The sequence below is a fragment of the Pundamilia nyererei genome, unplaced genomic scaffold (assembly GCF_000239375.1).
Source record: "Pundamilia nyererei isolate P.nyererei 1_Seehausen unplaced genomic scaffold, PunNye1.0 scaffold00132, whole genome shotgun sequence".
Taxonomy (NCBI): domain Eukaryota; kingdom Metazoa; phylum Chordata; class Actinopteri; order Cichliformes; family Cichlidae; genus Pundamilia; species Pundamilia nyererei.
Genome location: NW_005187533.1, coordinates 619,333 through 634,247, shown reverse-complemented (window position 1 = coordinate 634,247; position 14,915 = coordinate 619,333). Strand labels below are relative to the sequence as shown.

Genomic DNA, 14,915 nt, shown 5'->3' with positions numbered 1-14,915 from the left:
GTGTGTGTGTGTGTGTGTGTGTGTGTGTGTGTGTGTGTGTGTGTGTGTGTGTGTGTGTGTGTGTGTGCACATCTGCTTTTTAACTGTGTTTTCTCAGTTGTGATTTCGATTCTTTGTCCCAGAGAGAGATAAAAGCGGTCATCTATCTATGTTCCCTCCTCCCACATGTCCGTGAGCCGGGCTATTTTTGTTTTTGTTGTTATTTATTTCCGCTTTGCTTCAGAGAAAGAAAGAAATCTTTATTATAAAAGAATTTACCTAAATGTCTTCCAGCTCTTCATAGGGGTATATTTGAAAATCTACCCAGCACAAAATTGATTGCAGACAACATGTTATCAGCCTGTGTCATCTGGTAGCAGTGAATAAAGCCGATATCAGCCAATATATTGGTACATCCCCAATTTTATTGTGCCGCTCAGTGCCCTAATCATCATAATGGTTTGATGCAAATCTGTTCACTTAAAAAGGCTGGAGCTATAATGAATTTCCCAGCCGCCTGACACAAAGCAGCTCTGACTGATGACGCTTTACAGCATCAGCAGCCGATTTTCCGGTTACCTTCCACTCCACCTGTAACATCCGTGTAAACCATCCGCATTAATCATTTTTATTTCTCACTATCAACAAACTCATCCAGTGTGCCTAAATCGCAAAAAGGAAAATATTTCATTACTGCCATAAAAACATATGGCATAGAACAAATTGCTGAGTCACACCACTGGAGGACACAGTCTTTCCCAATTGCACCACTGATCTAAAGTACTAAAGATAGATGGCCATGTACTTCTACATGAGTAACTGTATTGTTAGGAAATTTGTTTTTTAAGTGGCATTTGGTGATATTATCAAAGTCCTTCCTGAAGCAAGTCTCACCATTTGGCAGCTATCTTTGCAATACACAGGCAGATAGTTTGGCCATTATCTAAGTGAATGGGGAGAAAGCTTTAATCCCAGTGCTCACTAGGACACGAAGAGTCACCGGTCCAAGCTGAAAAAAATGCTGCTGACATGATCAGTGGCTACTCCCACCAGACCACTGAGTAATATACTGCATCCATCACTTTATGGATACAGTAAACCAAGAAAAGTCATATATACTCGCCTGCATCATTACTACATTAATAATGGACACGGCTTCATTGGTTAGGCAGAAAAATGCAATTTAATAATCTTACAAATCAAAAAGTTAAACAGAATACAGTGTGTACTTTCTTGGTGGATTGAGGGCACCTTGAAAATGTCACAATAAATCATTGACAGCTCTGTGAATTCTTTATTACAGAAAAACAGTTCATTGCTTCCTGGTTCCAAAAAAACATGGTTCAGGTCAGCTGATTGACTCTTTATGGTTGGGACAGTCGCCATGTGTGGAGTTTTGGAATTCTCCCTTCGGTTTCAATTCGAGCATTTGAATATCTCAGTGATTACCTGGGTGGCAGTAAGCCTGTTGGTTATGCACATAATTCTGAATATCTTCTTGCTTGATTAATTAATACATGATTTGAATTATAAAATGTAAGCGATGCTTGTTTTGGTTATCAACGACTATACTGTATACTGCAACTCGGTGTACTGCGACTCGTTGATTAAAAATATAAGCATTCTATCTTAGCTGTTTAATGCGTAGGTGGCTATAAAAATCGTTTTTGATAAACAAGGCTTCAGTAACACAGGCCTAGAGGCCAGCTGGTGACCCCTGGCAACCTCTAGTTGCTAAGGAAAAATGTGTGTTCTCCAACAGGTTGGAGAGTGGGTGCTCCAAATTCCTGGTTGCAAAGAAAGTGCTCCATCATTAACCTTCTTGTTACTGCTTTGTTTGCTAGCAGATTGCTGTTGTTGCCTTCAAAGATTCATTAACTAGAAGCTGGGAAGTGGTGACACCTGGAAAAATATGCTTTAGGCAAGCAGGGTAACCTGCTATCAACCAAAGCAATTTGGTGTAGCATGGTACCTTTTTTCAACCAATTATAACTAGCAACTGCCAGAAACTCTCCAACTAGTCATGGAATACACATTTTTGTCCAGCGAGCAATGGTTGCTGGAGATTCACTAAAGAGTCTCCGGAATTCTGTGAGTGGAGCCTAAATTATAATCTTCAAATTGCCAGCTGTAGTATTTTCCCAGCAATGGGTTGTGTGATCTGGAAATACAAAAGCTTATTTTGCTCATACTCAACACTGTCAAACAGGATGGAGGCTGGTGAGGGGAGCAGAGAAAGGGCTCGGTGTATAGGAGAAAATTCAAACCACCAAATAGTTTCTGTTGAAGTATGTATTTGTGGACATGTTGCACTTTGGATTAAGAGGGTGTGCTGAGGTGATATTATGCATACATTTGTGGTGGTATATTGCCTTAAGAATGATGCATAACAAAGTTTGATTCACATGTTTTTTGCAGATGATTATCTTAATAAATGGAGATATAAAAGACTATAAAAGTCAATCAGTTTCACAGTCAGATGTTAGTTTCCATCCCCTACTGCATGAGTTGGATGAATCAATTTATGAATGACTTTCTGAGTGTGGGTGCTGGAAAAAGCCTCTTCATGTGCAAAGAAGCAATTAGCTCGAGTCGTTTATTTTGTTCATTGCCAACCTCTATCCTCCTATTTCTCTCTAATTCTCCTGTGCCGTTTTACCACCAAACCTCTTTCAGCCTGCACTTCCTCTCTCTTCATCCTTCTTCATCTCTCTTTCTCTGCTGCTCCCCTTCATCCCTCCTCAGTGCCGCTCTCTTTCATAGCCCCCGTGGTGTTGACCATGTGTGAATGGGACTGAATGATGGGTGGGAAGGAGGCTGCATGCAGTGTAGTTTCACGCGGGCGTGCACGTGCATGCACATAGAAACACGGTCCTACACGAGGGCGCACACACAGAGTTTACTGGTGGGTGTGTTTGTGTGTCTCTGTGAGTCGGTGTGTTGAGGAGGATGAGTCACTCTCTGCATGAAACGCACACACACTCTCAGTCACACATGGACGAACCAGCATGCACTCATATAAGCAATCTAAATACACGGGGCTTTTATTTGCATGCATGATTGATAGTGTTCATGTATCATTTTAATGAGCTCGGTGCGCGTGTGTGTTCATTTGATGTCTTTACTTTAGCCGTTGTGCATTTTTGTCTTTTACATTGAAACGGTGTGCGTTTGTGTGTGCTGGGTGTGATAAGGCTTTTCATTAGTGTTTCCCATACACAGCCTGAAGGCTACAGCTCTGCCCTGCATCATCTATCATCTCTCTCTCTGCCTGTCGATATACTTTCACATCTGCTTACAGGAAGTGCACATGCTCCATCTCCCAAAATTTATATTGGATGTCAAGTCAGTCAAATAATGTGACCATTGGCAATGACATTTACGCTTTCAAGAAGAAGTGGCTAAAAATGATAGAAAGCAATTGTTGAAACCTTGTCCTAACCTTGTTCTGACCCTCACTGTATGCTCATGCTATGCTGTTGATACCTGGTCAGCACAGGTACACCTGTGACTGATGGGAATGTGCATCAAATAGTGTGTGTGTGGATAGAATAAAGGGTCCTATTAATGTGTGTGAGAATATACAGCAAAAGATGCTTGGGATAATTTAGGTCTGACTCCTTGTAAGCCTGTAAGACTCTCAGTAGTAGGATGTGTATGAGCTGAGCAGATGGTGGTGCAGAGCTAAGCAGCATCTTCAGGGTAAGCTGCTAAGTAGTTTGTGAAATACATTTGCTGGAACACTACTAAACAGTGACATCACTCTTTTCTCTTCTAAATATACCTCTGACAACATGTGTGTGCGTACATACAATTTAGTTTCGCCTCTTTGCACCACCACAGTAGTTTTTAAGTCAAATAATCAAGAGGTAACCTGATTTAGATGTAGTTCAAGGAGTTTTTAACATGAGCATCACATTAACTGAGCCATTTTTAAACACAGTCCCACATTTTTAAGAGGCTCAAAAGTAATTGAACAACTGGCTGACTAGAATCGTGTCCAGGTGAGGCCTGTTCTCTCATTATGCCATGACAAATGAGGCTTATAAAAGATCTGATCTTAAAAGAAAAGAATCTACCACCCTTTTTACAGAGAAACGGCAAACATTTAGAAGTGGTCAAATAAACAATCTGGTACATTCTTAAAAAGGAGCACTGAGCAGGGCCCTATTTCAGGAAGCCGGTTTAGAAAACTCAGAGTGAAAAACGATACTCAGGGTTGAGTAACCCCGAACTGTCCAACTCGGAATATTCGGTTTCAGAAAGGCTGATAACAAGTAGTTCAGTCAACGCGGAGTTGCTTTAACCCCAAATTAAGCGCGCACACGAGGATACATAAAGCCCTGATAAGCGGAGCACAGATTAAGCGAGTCACCACGGAGACGGAGGGAAAGAAGCCGCGGTCAATGTATTTTACAGCGCTTGAGGCCGAAATTCTGATGGCAGCATATGCCGATAACATGCAAATTTTGCAGAAAAAAAGTAACACAGCCTCAGCTGCAAAAGAAAGGGAGCATGCATGGCAAAACATAGCCGACAGAGTCAATGCGTGAGTGTTAATTTAAACATTGATCTAGGGATTTCCACCCATTTAACACGTTATTTTATTATTTTTTATTTTTTATTTCATACATTTGATTTTGTGATGTGATGTGAGCGCAGGTGCAACCCAACAGGCCCCAAACGTTCCTGGCAGCAAGTAAAAATGAAATATAAAAATATAGTCCAAACAGGTATGGTGTAATTGTATTATGAGCCATAGTGCTTGGTCTGTTTGTCTGATGTAAATCAATTGCAGTTAGAGGCTACATTAATTTCCCCTCTGTAAGCACTTATTGAAATTATCTGAGCACATTACAAGTACATATTTGCTTACTCTGTATGCTCAAATGTGGCCCGTTATGGCCACTAGAAAAAAAGCGGAGGCCCGAAAAACAGGTGGGGGTCCTCCACCACCACCACTCACAGAGGCTGGCCACTTGGCTTCCACATTTGTGATAATGTTGGCAGCATCACATATGATCTTCACAGTGCAGAGAACGCAAATTAGCATCCATTACTATAATGAAATAATTTGTTAGTTTGAAATGCTACAGGGAACTATGTACCTGTACATTAATGCTGTGGAAAGACTTCCTGTTCACATAGTCTCCTTCATTTACTGAAGGAGCAATGATTGGAATGTGAGTGCCATCTGTACAGCCAATCACGCCTGGGAACCGTGAGAATAAATGTAAAATTTAAGTAGTAGTTCAAGTATCACCACATCATGAATTAAGTTTTGTTCATCCTGATACCTGCAATTTTGTGGAATCCCTCTTTGATGAATCTTGTGGGTCTATGACCGGGGAACACCACAAACGAGTACAGGAGACGTTTCAGTGCAACTGTAACATTCCTGACTGCTCGACAGACGGTAGCCTTGGAAACGTGCTCAGCGTCACCAATATTATACAGAAAGCTCCCGTTTGCAAAAAACCGAAGTGCAATACAAATAATATGTACAGAACTGAGAGGATGTCCGCGATGTGTCACATGAGCAATATTAGGCCTGAGGATGTTATTCAAATGAATTATAGATTGTGCTGAAAAACGGTAACGTTCACACAGGAAATCATCAGGAAATGATAAAATGTCCAAACGCGCTCTAATCACTCTCTCCCGGCGGAGAGCTCTGCGGAGAATTTGGGCTTCAACATCTACTGGCTCTTCAAGGAAGGGACACGCCATGTCTGACACTTCCTACAGTCAGGTTTCTGACAAAGAGGCGGAGAAGGTCAGGGTTAGTTGAAGTAAACCTGCTAGGGGGCAGGTTAGCTTCACGGAGTGTGTCGTCATAGTAACTCACTCAGAATTAATCTAAACTCGCTTTGTGAAACCGAAAACCCAGAGTTTTCGTTAACTCAGGGTATACTTACTCAGAGTTTGCACTAAACCGGCTTCCTGAAATAGGGCCCAGCTCAGCAACACCAAAAGACTAAAAAAAAATACGACTAAAAACCATGTTGACAGAATTATTTCCATGCTTAAAAACAACATCTGACCAAGTCAAGAACACTTGAGGAGGTGTGTACAATCAATCAAAACTCTATAATGCCTTAATGAATCAAAAATACAGAGGGTTTACAATAAGGTGCAAGCCAATAGTTACACTTGGACTTTCACAGAAAATGTCTTTAACTTGTACTAGTAAGATTAGAAAAGTGTGGAGAAGAAGAAAAAGGGAGAAACAGCATGATCTGAACAATATCGGGGCATCTGTGGCGAATGATACACGCGGCAGGATGAATTGTATAGTGTGCAGGGCTATACTCTCTGCTTACATTCAGAAAAATGCTGCGGAACTGATCGGACAGTACCACAGAGTTGTCCGTGTATACAATGAGATACATCCGAAAATTAGTATTTATCAAACAAAACAACTTTTCATGTCTGTGTTGTTCAAAATAAACTACTACTATACTATCTAAACTGATGTGTGTTTCTTCTCCAGGAACCTTCAGAGGTGTGTGTAAGAAAATTGATCACTTCCCAGAAGATGCTGACTATGAAGCAGACGCAGCTGAATACCTCCTACGTGAGTCTGATATGAGCACACACTGCACTGTGCATTCACAACTAGGCTTTTACTGGCCAGTGTTACCATATTTAGAGTAGAACTGTCTGACTAATCACTAAACTTGTTTTGTATGTTCCCAAGCGATGTAAAGCCAATTCCATTGTTAGGTGTGTGACAACAATGTTTCATATCGGCTTGAAAAGAGAATTATTTTGTAAAGTCTGCGTTAGAAACAGCACACAGGCATGATGTGGGTGTGAGGCAATCATGAACATTACTGTGCCCCCTCTCTAGCCCCATCTGCAGGACAAACTACAGGGGTAGTATGGTTAAGGATCACAAAGTTAGTTCCATCCACTATTTTGTAGTAGCGACTTAAGACTAATGTAGAGGAAAGAGTACAGAACAATGGATTTATTTTTTTTAATTAAATGTAACCAATTGAAAATCACAAAACACTGACAGTTAATCTTTCTTCTAGGAGTGGGATATTCCCACTAACCTTTTTTCTCTGGGGAAGAGAAAGCAGTAGTCAGTAAGCACCTGAACACTGGAGGTGTTACAAATACAGTTAAAATAACACCAGTTAGTTATTTTGTCATTTCTTGTATGGAGCACTGTTTAGGCGTTTAACAGCTCACCTTATGTGCACAGTACTTATGCATACTGTTTTGATTACAGTTAAAAGGCATGTGATTGAACCCCTGAAGTTTTTCCTTTGATGGTGGCCTGCTACTTTGCCTCGCCGCACAAACTTGCACTGAAATATTCCAGCTATCACATTATTGTTAGGCAATAAACCTCTAATCCTGCCTTAACCATTAAATAGGTCTCTTGAGATTACAAATCTGCTTGGCAAGACAAGGCCAAGGCCAAGAGCAGCATTCACCTTGCATGCTTTTTTGACTGCAGGAGAAACCTGAGTGTGAGCATGGAGAAAACAATCAAACTCCATGGAGCATGTCCCTTTACAGGTTTGAAAGCAGTGCTCTCTTGCTGTGAGGCAAAAGTTAGCTAACAGCTGAGCCACCATGCTGGCATCAAGGTAATGTTGAGGCCTGGGCTCTGGGGAGGCCATTCCATGATTGATATGTTTTATTGTGTTTTTATCTATCCTGGTATGCTTGTACTGTCTTGGCACTGTGATTGTGATCGTGCTGGAAATTGAATCTGTTGCCAGTCTGGCAATTTACAGATGGTATTGCATGGTGGTTCAAAAGTTGACAATTCTTTCGCTTTGACAAACAATAACAGGATCCACTGAAAGGCCACATCTCTGTCTCAGGTCCTGTGTCAAGTGTGGATATTTTCCATTTCTTAAGAATATGACTTTCAGATACTGTTTATTCAATTCCATTCAATTTTATTTATATAGCGCCAAATCACAACAAAAGTCGCCTCAAGGTGCTTCATAGATACAGAGAAAAACCCAACAATCATATGACCCCCTATGAGCAAGCACTTTGGCGACAGTGGGAAGGAAAAACTCCCTTTTAACAGGAAGAAACCTCCGGCAGAACCAGGCTCAGGGAGGGGCGGGGCCATCTGCTGCGATTGGTTGGGGTGAGAGAAGGAAGACAGGATAAAAGACATGCTGTGGAAGAGAGACAGAGATTAATAACAGATATGATTCAATGCAGAGAGGTCTGTTAACACATAGTGAGTGAGAAAGGTGACTGGAAAGGAAAAACTCAATGCATCATGGGAATCCCCGGCAGCCTACATCTATTGCAGCATAACTAAGGGAGGATTCAGGGTCACCTGATCCAGCCCTAACTATATGCTTTAGCAAAAAGGAAAGTTTTAAGCCTAATCTTGAAAGTAGAGATAGTGTCTGTCTCCTGAATCCAAACTGGAAGCTGGTTCCACAGAAGAGGGGCCTGAAAACTGAAGGCTCTGCCTCCCATTCTACTTTTAAATACTCTAGGAACAACAAGTAGGCCTGCAGAGCGAGAGCAAAGTGCTCTAATAGGGTGATTATATCTGGTGTAGATATTTTTGGGGGGCCTCCCACTTCTTCATTTGTCATCCACTTGTCCATTTACCTCAGATTTCAGGCCGATCTCCACACCATGCTGAAATGTGTCAGCTAATAACACTTTGGGGATCACCTTGTTGGTGCAAAAATAGTATTGTATGCCTATAAAAAATGTAATTTGGCTTTTTTATGTTTGAATGTTTCATAGGTCACTGTCACAAGTCACAAGCAAAACATAAGGAAATATAAAGAAGAAGACTTTCACTCAGTACTCTTTATCACTCTTCTCATCCAAAGGATAATGGGAAATGGGTAGTTTCTTAAAAAAAAAAAAAATTATTATTGTGACTGGCATTTCTATGCCAGCTGGTATAATTATGTACCCAGAACAGTGTTTATAAACAGCAGCTGGCAATATTACAATGTCTAATAGCAGGAACAACAAAACAAATTATGACCTTAATGGCGTTCCATAACACTACATAATGAAGAAACACAAACTAATGGCAAGTAGTTAAGAAACTGAACCTAAAAAACGCCTTCATAAGGTTAAAAAGGATTATAAGAAAAAAAGAGGATAAAAAGATAAAGAGAGAGTATTTAGTAGAAAACACAGAGAAGTGAGCTCTCTGTTTATTGTAGGAGTAAAGGTGGAAAACAACAACAGAAAAGAAGGGGAAGGGATTCAGCCTGTGCCTCTTTTTCATTGCTCCACTGAGCACAGAGCAACATCCCCAGAGGGAGCCAATTAGATCACAGTCCTCAGAGCTGATAAGCCAATAAGGAGCAGAGACCTAGTGACCAGCATTTCATGCAGCCCAGGGTTGTGGGCCATAGGGGCGGAGTCTGTACGAGCAATATCTGCAGCTCTCGGTCACGGCGGGAATGTTTTGCCACGCAAGAAACAACAAACATAAAGAAAACAGATGGAGAAAAAAGCGACAATGATCTGCTTCGTTTACTTTTAGTCTTTTTGTGAAGACACAACCGTATATGATAAAACTCTGATGCATGGGCTCTCCTCATATATTCGGTGTCTCAAAATAGCCCGAATCTCAGTTCTGCGCAACAAGCTGTTTGCAAATATTCCTCAATATGTTATCGCATCCTGCACACATATGACAAATGTTTCACTCCCACTGAAGCCTCACTTTCACATTCATTATTTTGCCTCGCATATGTCAGCGTGACTCTCCATCTGTCTTGGGTCTTGTCCATTTTTTTTCCCCTTCTCCGTCCGTCTCTCGGTCTCTCTCCCTTGCTCTCTCTAGCAAATCCTCTGAATGCTTTAACATGTTCAGAATTCAGGTTCAGTCGAGCATTTAGCAGCCCGCTGCCTCGCGTGTGTAAAGTGGAACCTTTTTTTCTTTCTTTTTTTCTTCCCCTTGCATCTCCATCCTCCATCCAGCACAGAAGTGATGCGCACCAGTGATTTTGATGACGTAATGGTGGATCTACTGTTCTTCCAGCACAAATGATCCTTCATCAGTTTCTGATGGATCTGAAAGGCGACGTCTTTACACGGCAAAATAAAAAGTTTGCACCTGTTATGAACGCGTTTCCACTCTTTGTGTGTATGTGCAGGTGCTGTGCGTGCCTCCAGTCTTTTCCCCATCATGAGTGTGGGTCTGCTGTTTCTGGGCGGGCTCTGCGTGGCTGCCAGTGAGTTTTACCGAAGCCGACACAACGTCATCCTCAGCGCAGGAATCTTCTTCGTCTCAGCAGGTTAGTCATCACTGCGAGTGTCTCTGCGTGTCCATGTGTGTCCTCTTTCCTCTTAGGAATTCAGCTACAGTGATCGTCAGTCATCAGAACAGCGTACATGAAACCACACTTACTAATTCACAAATTCAGCACCTCATACCACTTTTTTTTTTTTCATTTAAATACAGTACCAGCCAAATGCCTTACATTCTCTGACCTGGTGAAAGGAGCTTGAGATAACAACAAGGCGGCTGTCTGTGTGAGCCACATGTGTCTGAGTGTGTGCAGCTGTGTCACTGTGGGCCGACTCTAAACGGAGGAGGCACAGCATTCAGATATTTGTTGAGGAGCCCATTGAGCATCTAAAGCACACAGAAGAGCCCATGAGAGGCACCAAAGTGTGGATATGGGACACAGTAGCTGATTAATCAATCAACAAGAATGCCATGATGCCACTGTGAGGCACTGTGAGGGTGTGAGAGTGCAAACACACACACCTATAGAGTCTTTCCTTGAGACGCAGCAAAGCATCTTTGCACACACCCTTGTACTTACTTATCTGTACTGTAATGATCCTGGTGATGTTCCCGGGGTCTCCTGGGGTCTTGCAAGGTGATTATTATTGGTCGGTTTTGTAATCGGAATTATTAAAAACACTCATTAACCTTTACTGATGCATTTATTGAACCCTTGTCTTTTTTAACAATGGATTTCCTTAAACGTTGAATAGGAGTTTAAAAAAAAATCAATTTAAAGCAAATTAAAGTAAAGGCACTGCTGTAAACAACATTGGTTGAATTTATTATGTAGCACAATATAAAACAGGGGCATTGTTGCAAAACAGAACGCAGATAATCGTCTTATCTCGATTGTCTCGCCGGTAGCCAGAATTGTAATTAAAGACCTGAGATGCGCGGAAAAAAAACTAAACCGCTAAATCTTTACAACATTATTAGTTTTAACTAAGCATTTTTTATCTGACTCACATGTTAAGGTTTAGTAAGTTCACTTTAATTGCACTGAAAAGGTTATTAGTCACAGAAAATTTTTATTTTCATTAGTTTTTAACAAATGCGACTGTCTTTTGCAGAAAAATGCACCATGTCCACCAGACAGGACTAAAGATGCAGCTGGAAACATTAAATGTGAAATCGCTGAACAAACTGGTCAGCAATAACACAGTACAGGCTCATGCAGTGACACAAAATGACAACACAATAGCCAACAAAAACATTACAAATAAGAGATATCCCACAGTAGCTTCACCACACACCTTGCTTTAATAAATGAAGGTTAACAGACAAAAATCACTATTAAAAAGAAAAGGGTGTGGTGTTGTAAGTTAGGATACTAAATTGCTCATGTTGTTTACAACATTCATGCACTAACAGATAAATGGAACTGGACCTGTTTGAGTGTCTACATGATCTGATTCGTTTCCTCTGATTGGCGGTGCTGTAAAGGATAAAGGGAAGGGACATTTTAGAGTTGGGGTTTTTTAAGCCAACAAACCGTGTTTTAGAAGAGCCTCAGTTACTGAGGTTTTGAAATTAAAGTATTCAATTACTGCACACTGCTCACTAGAGCCTGACCAATTTATCGATGGGCTGAAACTATCGGCCGATCAGCTATTTGTTATTTTAGCGGTATCGGTTATTTACACTGGCTGATGTGGCACAGTTTGTCCACCAGAGGGCAACTTCCCTGTTGACCACATGTGTTGGAACGTCACCAACACAAAAAAGCTTATCTGAGCAGAGGGTAAACAAGTAAATAAATAACTATACATATCAAATAGTGAAATCTGATTATGTTGTGTGCCTGAAAGAAAAAAAATACATTAGATGATATATCAGGCGGCAGGTAGGTTTTGAACCCAATATTTCTAGAACTCATAGGATCAAAATACCAAAACACAAAACTCAGGAAAGGCAAAAGCCAGGGACTTACAAACTAGGAACTATAGAAGAAACACAGGACACACAACACAAGGGAGGACACAATAAAGAAGCAAGAAAACTGAGGGTTTAAGAGGAGACGAGGGCAATTAGACAAGTGGAAGGGAAACTGAATTTAACACACACAGGACAAGAGTCTGTCAAAATAAAACAGGAAGTAAAAGACCATAGGAACAGAAATGCAGAGTTTACACAACGAGAGAAAAGTGAACAAACACGGAGAAAGGACAGACTTCACACAGGAAACGCTGAGACGAGGACAGGCTGGACAGGAAAGGGAACTAACCTCATCAACCAAGAAAGCAAGAACTAGAAACAAAGACAAAATCTAATAATATATTCAAATGACTAAATAAGTTAACACAAATCAGGTCACAAACCCAGAAATAATCCTGAATGCTCTAAACCTTGGGTCCAATACACGGGTACCATGACCGTCTCTTAGTATACTGTAGTTGTGTTATTTTTGTTAGTTTGTGGCTCACAGTTTCTCTTTCTTTATGTCTGTCCAGGCCTCAGTAACATCATTGGAATTATTGTCTATATCTCAGCCAACTCTGGCGACCCAGGCCAGAGTGACAGCAAGAAGTCCTACTCCTATGGCTGGTCTTTTTACTTCGGCGCCCTCTCCTTCATTATGGCGGAAATGGTGGGTGTGCTGGCTGTGCACATGTTCATTGAGAAGCACCGCAAGCTCCGGGCCAAGTCCCGCACTGAGCTCATCAAGAAGTCCGCCTTTAGCCGCATCCCCTCCTATCGCTACCGTTTCCGGCGCCGCTCCAGCGTTCGCTCTTCAGAGGCTCCCAGCCGCGATGCCTCGCCACTGGGGAAAGGTGGCTACACAGGGCCCGCCGCCTCCGAGATGCCCATGTACACGCTGAACCCACGAGAGGCCGGCAATGCCGGCAGCAAACCTGTTGGCGGCTTAGGCGGGCTGCTTAACTCGGAGAGGGATTTCCTCCAGAGCAGCACGCTCACTAAAGACTACAGCAAGGACCCCAACCGCAGAACCACACCTGTCTGAGAGGTGCTGGCTACAGATATCGCCCCAATCAGAGTATCAAAGAGGAGGAGGATGAGAAATGTGGGGGGGGAGTGCAAGCAAAAGCAGGGGACACACAGGGTTATGGGGTGGGAAGGGGGGGTTGCTAAACTTCGACTGTGAACTGTGAACTTTTAGCCTTCGAACTGTGAATCCTGAGCCCTGTGAGAGTGCGTGCAGCAGGGTTGGTTTTAATAGAGAAGTTGTTCCCAGCCCCAGCACATATCACTGTAGTAATACTTGTAACTCCTTATATATCAAGGCACATTCGGTTTATGTTCATGAGTTTTATGTTCATAAATTGATTTTCAGGCTTTTTCCTCACAGGAGAAATGGGAATTAGTGGAAATGTAAAATATATTAAGTGTTTTTTCTGTTTGGGGCAACTTCTCTTTAAAAAAAACAACAACAAAAAAACAAAAGCGCCACAAAAAAAACTACAATGTGAATTTGAGGAGAAGGGGTGACAGACTTTGTGTGAACCTCTGTCCTCCTGACCTTTTGGATAGCAGCAGAGTCGGGTCAGGGAAGGGGACCGGCCTTAGAGCTCCCAGCTGACCCTCTGGTTACAGTAAACGTGAAGACGTCAGCACCTTGTCGTGGGCTCTGATTCCTTTTCAGTTCAGCTAGATTCAAATTATAAACTGAAGATCGGTTTGCCCATTTAAACCAGTGCATTTGTGGAAGCAGTTATCATTTTCTATACATTTTGTATATAAACTTTCATACTGATCGATCGGAAAGCTCGCTTCACGACTGAACTGAAAATGAATTGAGCTCTTCCCTGGTCACATTTTCCCCTCATCGCTCTGATTCCAGGTCAGTGGTTAAACCTACCTGGCGGTTTCAATGAGTAAAGAAGAAACCGTGGATTAGCTGTTGCAGGCTGGGTAGAAAAGGTCTGACTCAACAACCTAAAGAATCTCTTATAGATGGTAACGTAAGATCCATTGGTGCTTCCTTCTGTTTTTTCTGCCACCTCTTGATTTATTTATTTTTTCACCTAAAACCTAAAAAGAGGTGGTTTGTCTGCCAAGCTGTCTGTCTGCGTCCATGTGTCACCTCTCACCTTTTTCTGTGTAGCCACACCTCCACACCTCCTCTCACCCTTCCCATCCTCTCCATTAGATTTAGCTCCTGTCTTCCATTGGTGGCGTTTTTGGAGACTAGTTAGGTTTTCTGGAGGTTGTTGGTTCAGGGTACTGTGGAGGGGAGACCACTGAGCTGTGAATAGGCTTTAAGGCAGCACCGTTTGTTTGCCCACTACCTCTTGGTGAACACATTTCTGATTTAATATTAAAACCTGTCAGATTTACAGCCGCAGGAGTAAACACAAGCTAAAGTAGACGTCTCCAATAGGAGGAAACTGTTCGTATGTAGCACACAAATTAAGCAGCGGGAGATGGAATTGGAGGATAGTCCAATTGTATTATTTATTTAAGTCACTCACAGCCTCCTCATTGCTCTTAATCTCCACTGCTCACACACTGGCTGACAAACTAGTTACTTACTCCACTGCCACCTCTCCAGCCTTAAGAGGACCAGTGTCAAATACTGCTGCGATCCACGCATCGAGGCACCGGAGAACACTGTGTGCATCTGACTGAGCAGCAGTGTTTGGACGCCTTTCAGACTAATGGCCTTTACACACCGGACATGTAAAATTTGCACCAATATTTTGTTTGTTAAAAATAC

The 14,915-nt window shown here is 42.0% G+C and overlaps 1 protein-coding gene and 1 long non-coding RNA gene across 2 annotated transcripts in view; one reads left to right on the top strand and one right to left on the bottom strand.

Annotated features, from left to right (window-relative positions):
- Nucleotides 1-13,617, top strand: part of cacng3b (calcium channel, voltage-dependent, gamma subunit 3b) — a 31,104-nt gene extending 17,487 nt beyond the window's left edge. Inside the window, exons 3-5 of the mRNA XM_005743506.2 lie at nucleotides 6,473-6,556; nucleotides 10,101-10,241; nucleotides 12,691-13,617. Coding sequence (XP_005743563.1) covers nucleotides 6,473-6,556; nucleotides 10,101-10,241; nucleotides 12,691-13,202 — 737 coding nt within the window. The 3' untranslated portion in view covers nucleotides 13,203-13,617. The remainder of the gene's footprint in view (nucleotides 1-6,472; nucleotides 6,557-10,100; nucleotides 10,242-12,690) is intronic.
- Nucleotides 4,801-5,835, bottom strand: LOC102199110 (uncharacterized). The gene is made up of 2 exons (XR_001290505.1): nucleotides 5,088-5,835; nucleotides 4,801-5,002 (listed from the first exon to the last, which is right to left on the bottom strand). It is a non-coding gene; the product is annotated as an uncharacterized LOC102199110 (long non-coding RNA).
- Nucleotides 13,618-14,915: the final 1,298 nt, after the last annotated feature.